This window comes from Antedon mediterranea, chromosome 1, assembly GCF_964355755.1.
Source record: "Antedon mediterranea chromosome 1, ecAntMedi1.1, whole genome shotgun sequence".
NCBI lineage: Eukaryota > Metazoa > Echinodermata > Crinoidea > Comatulida > Antedonidae > Antedon > Antedon mediterranea.
The window spans coordinates 17,466,970-17,479,396 of NC_092670.1; the positions used below are offsets into that span (position 1 = coordinate 17,466,970).

General features: G+C 32.3%; 1 protein-coding gene and 1 long non-coding RNA gene across 2 annotated transcripts; one reads left to right on the forward strand and one right to left on the reverse strand.

Annotated features, from left to right (window-relative positions):
- Nucleotides 1-1,763: 1,763 nt before the first annotated feature.
- Nucleotides 1,764-2,521, reverse strand: LOC140047249 (uncharacterized). The gene is made up of 3 exons (XR_011844918.1): nt 2,442-2,521; nt 2,199-2,330; nt 1,764-2,085 (listed from the first exon to the last, which is right to left on the reverse strand). It is a non-coding gene; the product is annotated as an uncharacterized lncRNA (long non-coding RNA).
- A 1,529-nt stretch (nt 2,522-4,050) lies between these two features.
- On the forward strand, nt 4,051-11,850 carry LOC140059585 (inositol hexakisphosphate kinase 1-like). The gene is made up of 6 exons (XM_072105550.1): nt 4,051-4,149; nt 6,966-7,263; nt 8,409-8,595; nt 8,909-9,099; nt 9,646-9,821; nt 10,436-11,850. Exons 2-6 carry the CDS (start codon nt 7,074-7,076, stop codon nt 10,859-10,861), a joined length of 1,170 nt encoding a protein of 389 aa, XP_071961651.1. The 5' UTR covers nt 4,051-4,149; nt 6,966-7,073; the 3' UTR covers nt 10,862-11,850.
- Nucleotides 11,851-12,427: the final 577 nt, after the last annotated feature.

Sequence of the window (12,427 nt, forward strand, 5' to 3'; positions counted from 1 at the left end):
ACAGGCAAGGTATAATTTCTTTTTCTTATTAAAACATTGCTTTTTTAAACGATTTTAATATTGTATATATAATGTTTATAAAATATTTTATTTATAACATGAAACTTAAGCTAAGACCAATATAAATAAAGGTAAAAAGTCACTTTTCTCCAAGTGACTAGAAGTATGTTTCTTAATCTTGACCAAATTTCAATAAAAAATATAAACTACTCTACTACTAATTAAACATTTATAAAGCACCGTTTTGATTCGAGGTAATACTGTAGGTTATGTATGTGTTAATTACTTGAAACTATTACTACTTGAACACTTAGAAAGCACTGGTTCAATGTGAGGTAAACAAACACTGTAGGTTCCGTATTTACAGGCAAGGTATAATTTCTTTTTCTTATAAAAACATTGCTTTTTTTAAACGATTTTAATATTGTATATATAATGTTTATAAAATATTTTAATTATAACATGAAACTTAAGCTAAGACCAATATAAATAAAGGTAAAAAGTCACTTTTCTCCAAGTGACTAGAAGTATGTTTCTTAATCTTGACCAAATTTCAATAAAAAATATAAACTACTCTACAACTAATTAAACATTTATAAAGCACCGTTTTGATTCGAGGTAATACTGTAGGTTATGTATGTGTTAATTACTTGAAACTATTACTACTTGAACACTTAGAAAGCACTGGTTCAATGTGAGGTAAACAAACACTGTAGGTTCCGTATTTACAGGCAAGGTATAATTTCTTTTTCTTATATAAACATTGCTTTTTTAAACGATTTTAATATTGTATATATAATGTTTATAAAATATTTTATTTATAACATGAAACTTAAGCTAAGACCAATATAAATAAAGGTAAAAAGTCACTTTTCTCCAAGTGACTAGAAGTATGTTTCTTAATCTTGACCAAATTTCAATAAAAAATATAAACTACTCTACTACTAATTAAACATTTATAAAGCACCGTTTTGATTCGAGGTAATACTGTAGGTTATGTATGTGTTAATTACTTGAAACTATTACTACTTGAACACTTAGAAAGCACTGGTTCAATGTGAGGTAAACAAACACTGTAGGTTCCGTATTTACAGGCAAGATATAATTTCTTTTTTTTATAAAAACATTGCTTTTTTAAACTATTTTAATACTGATATAATGTATATATTTTATTTATAAAATGAAACTTTAAGCTAAGACCAATATAAATAAAGCTAAAAAGATCACTTTTCTCCAAGTGACTTTGGACTAAAAATAGGCAAAATTTGGCCTAATTTAAATAAAACTATATACTACTGTACTACAATTAAAGACATTTATAAAGCACCTTTTTTACACAAAGAGCACTGTTCTGTATTTTCCTTTTTTTATACAAACTGTTTTATAAGAATATTGCAAAGTGTGTGAAAGAAGAGTACTAGCCAGTAAACATAGGCTAGTACAGTAGTAGTAGTATGGCAAGCTTTTTGACACAAAGAGCTACAAATAACAAACTGCGTGATATAAACAGACTTTATAATGAAAAATATGTTGGTGTTTCTTCGGTTGATGTTTGTAACTGTCTTGGTGGTAAAAATTCTGTTGTGCTAGATGACGATGGATGGATTGATGGTGCTTGGGCAACATGTTGTGAAGTCTGTCTAATGTTATATGGTAGATAATTTGACGAAGAATATGTTGGTGGATGTGGTCTTGGTTGATGTTGTCTTGGTTGCTGTGGTCTTGGTTGATGTTGTGTTGGTTGTGTTTGTTGTGTTGGTCGATGTTGTGTTGGTAGCGGTTGTGTTGGTCGATGTTGTGTTGGTTGCTGTGGTCTTGGTCGATGTTGTGGTGGTTGTGTGAATGTATTATGATGTGGTTGTTGAGGATTGTGCTGTACTATTAATTTAAAAAGGTCCATCATCTGCTTATTATTTTGCTCCGCCATTTCTGTTGCTCTCTGGTGTTGTTGGGCAGCCATTCTCTCTGAATGGCGGAGAAAACGTTCCTCAGCCTCCCTATCCTGCCTTGCCATTTCTGTTGTGAATGTTTTTAACACTCTCTCCAGTTTGGTTTTCTTCACCTTTTTTGGGGGTGGTTGAACAACTGAAAAACAAATAAATTGTCAATATCAGCCGAAATTTAATATGGTGATATGATGTGCTGCCAAAAACTGCATTTCAATAACACTACACACTCATTTCTAAAGCGACACTTACCGACATCAACAGCTTCTGGTGCTACTACTGGCACTTCTGCTTGCTCTTCTGGCTCGTGCAATCTCTCCTCCGCTGTGTCCAATTCTACAGCATCACCATCTAATGAATCTGTTGAGCTTTCAATGCTAATTTCTAGTAAGTAAAATATTCTTAAAATAAAATCATAATACAAAAACTGAAAGAAAGATACTTCCTAATAATTAAGAAATAAACCTGAATTGTAATAAATTAAAAATATCTTACCAAGGCTTTCATCAACACTAACACCTGTCAATAAAACAATAATAAAAATTTTTCATAAAAATGTACTACAATGTACTGTATTTATATGGTTTGTAAAATATTTATTTCTGACACAAATTAATATAACATTAAAAGTAGAACCCCAGAAATCATTACACTATCAAGAATCAAAAATTTTGTTCTACCTTTCTTCAATCATACAGTGTTGTAGGCAAACAACATTTTACAGTAATTGTTTTTCTCATACGTTCCTCCGTTCAAGAGTTACGATATTTAATTAACATGTTGTCCTGAAATCCCCTGAAAATTAGTACTGTATTGTTGTTTCTGTTGGTTACGCCTCGTTACACGGCATTGTTTGTCATCGATCGATGAAAAACAACATCGATCTTCCGTTTCGTGAACATTTCTCGTATGATTTAAACAAAATATTTATAAACAATTTTTTTATTGCCTAAAACGCTAAATACATCGAAAAAACAGTGTGGTGTAATAATAAGGCCTTTGGCTAAGCCTAGGTGGGGCACTGCTGCGCACGTGTTTCACCACCGTTTTATCGCCGTACTAAACGACTACTAGGCTACCTTGGTTTACTGGCTAGTTATTTTCCCCTACTAGTCCTATGTACTCACCATCATCATCATCATCATCATTTGTTTCTACCACTGGTCTACCCGCTTCCATGACATGTGGGGGATCGTGCATGGCACGATCTCCAAGAATGGCATCTAGTTCATCGTAGAAGGGGCAGGTAATCCTGTCATTACCTGATCTGCTATTGTGGTCCTTTGTAGAAGTATACGTACGTCGCACCCTTTTCAATTTGCTCGTCACTTGAGCAGCCGATATTGTTAAGTCAAACTCCTCTTTCACACGCTTTACAATATTTTTGTAAACATGTGAGTCTTTCCGACTCCCAGCCAGCCTCCCCCTCATCTTTTCCTCTCCCCAGAGATTGATTACGAACCTCGTAATTGCATCGGTCCACATTTTGTATTTTTAGTACTCACTAATAGAATAGTAAAAGAGAAATAAAATATTCGCGCGGTTTTGACTGCGAGTTGACCACAATCGACCCAGTTCAGCAGAGTTCAGTTTTTGGGGTCAAATTGAGACCGCGATTGTGTTGCAGCTAAAAATTGCTCCACGGAAACCGGTTTCAGAACGGTTCTTTGCGATCGAGACCGCAATCAATTGGGGTTTTTGAAACCGTTTTTAAGATCGGTTCTTTTTTGTGGTTTTTTGTGGGGACCCATTTCTGCTGGCAAGAAAAAACCGTTCTTGAAAAGAACGGTATTCAAAACCGTATTCTCTGCTCTATAGAAACAGGCCCTTAGTCGGTCCTGTCTGGAGTAGCTAATATACATAATGTTTTTTTTTAGATTTACAGTAGAATTCCCAATGGGGTAGAATCAAAGTGTCCCCTGAATACGGGTACCCAAAGGAGTTCTAATATTTTAAAAGCAAATGTAGGTAAACTCCGGGTTTATAATACTCAATACTGTAGGCCTAATTTGAATGCAATTACGTAACATAAACAAGATTTACGTATGTGACGCTGAGGGCGTAAATCCAGCGGTCCAATTACAATTACGACATTTTCCTTTCTGGAGAATTTCGAGAAAAATATTCAATTATAAGTCTGTAAAAAACGTTTATTTTATTTCTTGTTGCTTTACAATAAAAAAACAGAATGTAATACATAAAAGTAAGTAAAATGAAAGTTATCGTAATATGTTTAACAACCTATGAGAAAGATATAATTGATCATTTTAAAAGAGGGATTATCCTACTAGTTTTGTAGTTCGTAATAGGCTAGGCCTAGGCTAGGCGGCTACTGTAATCTCTCAGTCTCAGCAGTCAAAAAGTAGGTAGGCGCGGCCAACCAAGCATTAATATCACACCGGAAGGTTGGTGAAGTAGGTCTAGCTACCTGTAGATAGAGATGGTGGCTACACAATCCCCACCATGATTATACTCAGGCTAGCCTAAGTAGCTAGTAGTATTGTTTTATCACATTGGTGGGAATTAATTGTAGTAAGTTTTAATATTATTGTATTGATGATTCTCATTTTATTACGGTAAATTTAAAAAAAAGTCAGTTTAATTTTAATTAATATAATTATCTGTAATACGGTTTATTGCAAATAGCTTGATTTCGCGAGGAACGTCATTACACAATGCATGATGGAAAGGGTTAGGGAGCAAACGTCAAAACGCATACATAAAAACAACAAATCATGTATGTGCGAGTTGTGACATTTGCTCCCAAACCCTTTCCATCATGCGTCGCGCACGCTATTTGCAGAGCCATATATATAAACAGTTATGGCAAACAAATGTATAACATTCACAAGGCTTTAAATATCAAATTTAATATCAAAACAATCAATTTGTTTAAAGTTTTTGTTTTTTAAGATAATAACGAAATCATAAAGTTAAACTGCGAACATGATGTTAAACAACAAAATGTAAAAACAATGCATTAACTATAGAGAATCACTGTACAAACAAAACGCGCACAGCCAGAGCCGTTCCGAAATTGCTATTGTTGTTTAAAATCATGTTTGTAGTAACTTTATGATTTTATTATCATTTAAAAAAAAACCTTTTAAACAAATTGATTGTTTTGATATTAAATTCGATAGTTAAAGCCTTTTGAATGTTATACATCTTTAAAACAAAAGACTCAACTCCACACTCTACATAGGAATAGTTGGACACAAACACGGCTTCTAATCCATTCAAAGTCGTAACTCTTTATATATGGCTCTGGCTATTTGCGATAAACCTTATGGGTGCAATGTTAAAGTTAACCTATGAATGATTGAAAGGATCAACAATTTCCAAAGGGTGTGTGGTGGCAGATTCTGAAGGTGGGTGTTGCCACCACCCATCTCAGCAGGATCACATCCATTAGAAAGTGAAGGGCTGTTAGAACAAAACACAATTCAATGCATTGAATAAGGATTAAAGTCCTTGATAGAAGTTCATTGTTTTGACCTTGGGGTCATTTGACAACAATAGGAAGTGCATGGACCAGCATGTTGATCACATGTATAAACAAAGCAGAACATGTCACTTTTGCTGTACTAGGGTTGTATGATAGTTTTTACTGGTGGTTGTGTTGTATTACTTGTCTGATAGCAATGTTCAGATAATAATAGGTGTCAAATATACTGTCAACAATTGTAAATCCTTGAACAAAGTAGTCTGATGTCAGTATATTTCATCTGAGCCTTGCATGTTGATCACATGACACAAATAAGGTACAGTATTATTAGGTTTATCCAGGGAGTTTTAAAATAATATTTTAAAAGTTCTCCCTAGTTTATCTATCAATATAGTATCAAGGATAAAGGTAATCTATTCTATGGGATTAATTGGACAAGCTGGCAACAATAGGAAATCCTTGTATGTTGATTTAGTAAACAAAGTAGGGTAGCTTCAGTGTAGTTTCTCGTTTCATAATCAAGGTAAAACAGAGCAAAAAAAACTGTACATTTAAATTCTGGAAAAATAACTTTTTTACTCTAAGCTAGGGATTATCCAGTAACAATAGGAGAATCTGTTCAAGGCCCAACATGTTGGTCACATGAAGGAAAATGGATATTTTTTAATTTTATGAAGACTAAAATACACTCAAAGAGATGGAGTATATACAGTACATAAAATACTGACTGAGTCGAATGGACAATGATTTAATTAATTTCTTCTGTTCTGTAACAATTAATATTCTGATGATCACATACAAAAGGTAGGATCGAGTAATTAAAAAGTGATAGTGCTGCTGTAACAAATATAACAGAATAAATTGTACCTGCAAAATAATTGCTTTTTTCCTTATAACTTTGGTTCATCTGGCAACTAGTTTCATGTTGATTTTTAAGCTTAGGAAAACAAATTATTATTTTGTTAACCCGAATGGGGCCTGAAAACATTGTGCTGAAGGGTTTTTGTTTAAATGTGGTTGCAGTAACTGCAGTAGAATACTTTTAACATTCATTTATTTTTTGTTTTGCAAACATCCAACCATAAATTTATTTTTTAAAACTTATTTATAGAGGGTGGCCCTAAACAGCATATGCTGACATTGACAATGAAGGAACCCTCATTGAATTGTACCCAGAACCCCGGATTTATAAGGTTAAACATGTAATCAATAATCTCTTAGATATGAATCATCTCTGTTCAAGTAGCTTTATTTCATTTGCTGTATCTTGTAAGCTTTTTCCCTTCACCCCTGGGAAACTGCAGTGTACAGTCATTCATGCGATGTATCTCATTGGCTAATTCAGTTCTAAATCGTTATTCCGTTGTCAATGTATTATGATCATTTAAGGTCATCATGGAAAAATTAGTCATTATTTAAGTTAGACTGAATTACTGTAGTATTTCTTTTATGATAACATTTATTTATTTCTAAATTAAGTAATGTAGCTCTAATAGAACACTAAATTGTATTTTCCAGTGTTATGTTCAATTGAAAATAAAACTTATTTTCCCATTTTTCCAATTTTTCAGATAAACGTAGGCGGAGGAAGAAGAGGATAGACAATTACGAATAGGTTGTAAATTTAGAGAATCAGGATAACAAGACACCAAGTACTATAGTGAAACGAACCAACCAGGATGGGCTGGGATAAGGTGCAAAAGGAAGGCAGTGGACAAGTGTTGAGTCCATTTTTGTTTCAAGTTGGTGGCCATAATAGTGTACTTAAATACAATGAGAATACACTATGCAAACCATTGAGTGTTAGGGAACACCAGTTCTATCAAACTCTACCAGAGGATCTCATGTGCTTTGTGCCTCAATACAAAGGTAAGTTAATACACCTACTACCACTGGGCCTTGATAAGGTGTGTGCATATCTCCACTAACAGTTCCCAGTGGCAGTAGTCATCAATCACACTTGGCTAATAAAAGGGAAAAATAAACAAATTTAAAATGCTCATACTGTATCTAGTTGAATACCACTTTTAATGAAATCCTGAAATAGTTGGCTTACTGTAAGTGAACGAATATTTTATTTTATTTGGTTTCAACATAACATTACAAGACAATTATATGAATACAAACAATTTACAAGCAAATACATAAGAAACCAAGGATAGCCCATAAAGTGGAAAGAAAAATCAACTTAATTCCAATGGGGTCCTTTGTACTGATGTGAATAGTATTGATGTGATTGATGAATATGGTCACTGGTATACTAGGATAAACCTACTGTATAAAGAGGGAAAGTATTAAGATATACTGCAAGGACCTTAGTTGGGATGACACTGCCCTCCTTCTAGTAAAAATTGGCAGTGTGTATACAGTACGGAAATGCATACAAAAAGTAATTATATTTGAAAGTAACAATGTGAATTTTGTGTTCAGTTATAAAGTATCTACAGAAAATTTCTAGAGCTAGAAAACAAAGATTCTGTGCTTTAATAACAGATAACTACGGCCTTATATACTGTACTGTAATTGAAACGATTGATAATGATACTGGTGTTCTGTACTCACTACCTTATCAATATCAGATGCAAGCTGATGCACATTGATTGAAAGTTTCTATTTATAGGAATTGACCTTTACAAATTGTGTAGAAATCTATGAGTTATCAGGCATCTAATTAAATTGAATTGCATACCAAATTTTAAGCTGTTTACTGTGTATCCTCATACCATTAAAGATAATGATTTATTTATATTAATTTTATTTAAAATTAATAAGCTTACCAATACAGTCAACTCTCCCAATACTGGACAGAACCAGATTTTCTTGAGGTCCAAAAGGTCCTAAATTTATTTTTACCATTAAAAACACTTAACGAATACCACATTTTTCAGAAAACTAGACATATTAGGCTAGCATAAGGATGTCTAGTATTGGGAGAGTTGACTGTATAGTCTGGCTGCACCAACTTCATTTTCACCAATCTTTCATATAATAATAATATGTTCTGTAACTTTTAGGTATTGCATATGTGTCTAGAGAGGAAGGTAAAGATGGCGTAGTCCATCTAAAGGCGTACACAGACATGAGAAGGTCGTTATCGTCTGACAACTCTCCCAATAGCAGTGGTGAGGCTGCAGAAGAAGATGATCATGCCAGAGCGTATCATCCAACAAATAGAGGCTCTCTTAGAAGAAATAATCATAGGTAAGAAGGGGATGAGTAATTAAGTTAAAGAAGCATGAATGTACTGTAATTAGAAGTCTAGAGGTGTGTGCCAAGAGTTAATAGTGTGAGTGGGGAATAACTCACTTTCAGTTAAGTTATCTCTTACCCATGACTCTTGAGGACGTATAAAGTATATTGATCGAAACGTCGAGAAGCCCAACAGTTCTTTTCAGAACTAGATATACACGTAGTGTATCGTAAACTTTTATTTGTCAACATACGATTTCGCCATGCAAACCAGACAATAAATTTTGTTGTAAAGTTGTAAATTGTTTTTTGTTATTTACGTTAGATTACCAAAGAATAATAGTCGTAGAACTCTTCTAAAAGAAGCTGAAACAAGTTTTGTAGAAGATGTTTCTGAGTTTCATCATGGTCAGAATCATCAGCGAGGAGGAGGAGAAGGCAACCTGTTTAGTCAGAAGTTGCATAGACAACAGATAGCTAAGATGCATAATCGCTCTGAACAATGCAGCTATGAAAGTATCCTTCTGAATAATGGGAATAGTGTATTTATTTACTACTCTGCTTTTTTATGTGATTTTTTTTGTACCCCCCCCCCCCAAAAAAAAAAACATGAAAAATTAAGTTTAATTAAAAATTAAATTCAACCAAAAACCCATTGGCTGGCAAACAATTTGACTATTTTTTGCTCTAAATTACAGTTTTTTCAGGTAAATATATTTTTTTTCAATCAAATTTTTGGTCAAATTGAATATGTATTTTGTAGCATTAAAATGGCATATTCAGCCAAAAATGTTTTAAGAATTATTTTTTCACAGGGACAATACATCCTTAACCAAATTCAGTATATACATATAAAAATAATTGTCTGTTTTCCCCTCCCTTAACAAATTTTGGAGCAGCGTGACATTTGTTACTATTATTCATTACATTTTTGTATCATATGGATCATTGCATAGTTTGTTAATATTGACTGATCTTTTACGATGATTGTTATTCTCATGTCTTACACATCACAATATTTTATTTTAAAAAAAAGTTATAATCTTAACCAAACGTTTTCAGAATTCATACTCTTAGAGAATGTAGTGTTTAAATTTGTGACTCCCTCCATTCTGGACCTAAAGATGGGGGTTCAAACTTACTTAGGTGACGAACCTGAAGAGAAAAGACTATCACACATAAGAAAGGCTGAGACAAGCACATCAGCTAAACTTGGTGTTAGGATATGTGGCATGAAGGTATGTTTCATACATTCCCCTCTATAGAAAGTTTGTCTGGCCGATACCATCACCAAATCATGTTTTTGCCACATCAATCTTTTATATAGCACAACATAATATTGGTAAGGTTATGATTACATTACCGAAACTCAGCTCTGTGAGAATCAGTAAAGGGCTTTTGAGACTTTACACAAAAATAAACTTTTTTGATCTTTTTTTTATATAAGATTTTAAACCAATATAATTTGTATGCATTTCGCCTTATTTCAAGAGGGTTGACCTGCCAGCATGAGCTGGCTTTATGGGGCCCTCAACAATACAATGTGATTTAAAAGAATCGCCCAATACAAGGCTTTCTGAGAACCGCCAACCAAGGGTGTATGTAAGTAAAATTGAATACCCAATTCATTCATTCATCTTTTTATTTCGGAATACCATGATTACATTATATATCTGTTGTGTGCTAACACCATTTAAGGTAGAATATCCGAACATAAAAACACAACAAGAAAACACATGAGTCGAGGTTTAGAAATTAAGAAATAATTGTAGATTAAAAAAAATAAGAAAACTATCCACAAATTTACGTACATGAAAGGAAGCAATGAATAATACAAATTGTTTTTTCTCAGGTTTATCGTGCAGATTCTAGATCATACATGTTTTGGGATAAATATTACGGACGTAAATTAACAGAAGAAGGATTCAGGAATGCAATCATGCAATTCCTATTCAACGGTTACCAAATACAAGTAGACGTAATCCCTGTAATACTTGATAAACTAAGAGACTTAAAAACTGCGCTTGAAAACCAAAACACTTACCGCTTCTATAGCAGTTCTCTATTACTTATGTACAATGCTCAAAATGATGCCACAAGCTCACTGGCGGATGAAGTCGATGTCCGAATGATTGATTTTGAAAAGACTACTCACGGTCAGATGGGCTTATGTATTCATGAAGGACCGGATCAAGGGTTTATTTATGGTTTAAATAATCTTATTGACACATTTAGAGACATGTACCAAAGTTTACTTCATCACAAAGTTCAACATTAACAATTGATATAAAAAAAACTTCTTTTTTTTATAACAGTTTATTGTTATATCAAGATAATGTAATTAGTCTGTAATTAAATAGATACATTTTTAAAATAACAATTAAAAACCAATTACAAAAAAAAGTTATTTTTATTTTCGATCCAAATTTAACATTTTAATTTCACTGCCTTGAATTAGCCATTGATTTGTTACATATTTTGTTATTTTATTATTTTTCATTTAATTTTTTTTTTAGTTATCTTCACAATATTTAGAGTAATTATTTTCCATGTTTTTTAAGAACTTGTAATTATGTAAATTAAATCCTATTTTTAAATAGTTTTCATAAGTTGTATACATTTTGAATATAAAAGCTAACCATAAAATACTATTATTAATGTGTGTGTGTTTAAATTAAATAATTGCAACTATTATTCTCATTAGAAATTACCATGCTAACATTGTAGAATAATAACAGTGCTTTATACAGGGCAACATTTGGGTAGTTGCAGGTTAGTAAGTTTTGTGAGCATGCTCAGATGTTTGTTATGCGCTGTTGCTATCAATACATTTAGTTCATTATTGTATTACTTTAATCTTCTATTTTGCACAGCAAGAATGTATAATACATTTTGTTATTAAGTAGATTGATTCTGTTAACTTGGTACAGTATATCATTATCTTCAAAATTTAAAATAAACTTGGTTGCAACTCATGGTAAATCACAATGCGCAGCTGCATTAAAATTAAATAGCATTAGTGCTGCAACTTGTAATCTATCTGTCAATTGCATCAATGCCTGACTTAGTTATATAGTAGTAATCTAAAAACATCAGTTATATTGTAGAGTTTATTCATGCATTTGTTAGTAAGTTGCCATAATCACTAGTACAAGTTTTTATTAAGTTTGGTAGCTTTTTTGAGTTGCAGAATTCATTATTACATATTCAGAGTACTGAAGTACTGTAGTATCATTCTTATTTCAATATATATATATATATATATATATATATATATATAAACATACTAAACTAAAGATTTAAATTTGAACACTGATTGTCCTAAATATTTATGTAATCACACCCAATATAGTTTTGTGAGCATGCGCAGAGTTTTGTTATGCTCAATCTATTTAGTACCATAATATTGGCATATTAACGCAATGGACCAAATTATTTGCTTATAGAAAAACAAGTTTATTTTTTTCATTGGTAAGAGGCAGAGAGGTGTAATTTATTTTGAAAGCGGGGGTGATGGAACCTAAATGATCAAGGGGTGCATTTTTGGTAAAAGTGGTTTTCTTTGTAACTTGTGCTTAGACTAAGATGTACATAATGTATATGGAATACAGGATATAAATTATAGTGAGATCTAATATTGTATATTTGTATTACATACTAAATAGTTTATTAATATGCTTATTCATTTATATCAAGTTGATGTAGTTTAATTACATCATTAAGTTCTGGTCAATTATTTCCAATTAATTCCATTAATAAAGTGTACAATTTGCTTATACAATTTCAACCTTCAGCTTTAATAATAACAGTTTTCCTTCTACTAATTAAAAAAAAACTTAGACCT

Excerpts from the sequence above, each read along its gene's own strand:
- LOC140059585 (XM_072105550.1), top strand. The coding sequence starts at position 7,074 with ATGGGCTGGGATAAGGTGCAAAAGGAAGGCAGTGGACAAGTGTTGAGT. Across the intron at positions 7,264-8,408 it reads CTTTGTGCCTCAATACAAAG|GTATTGCATATGTGTCTAGA; the intron begins GTAAGTTAATAC and ends TGTAACTTTTAG. Across the intron at positions 9,100-9,645 it reads TGAACAATGCAGCTATGAAA|AATTCATACTCTTAGAGAAT; the intron begins GTATCCTTCTGA and ends AAACGTTTTCAG.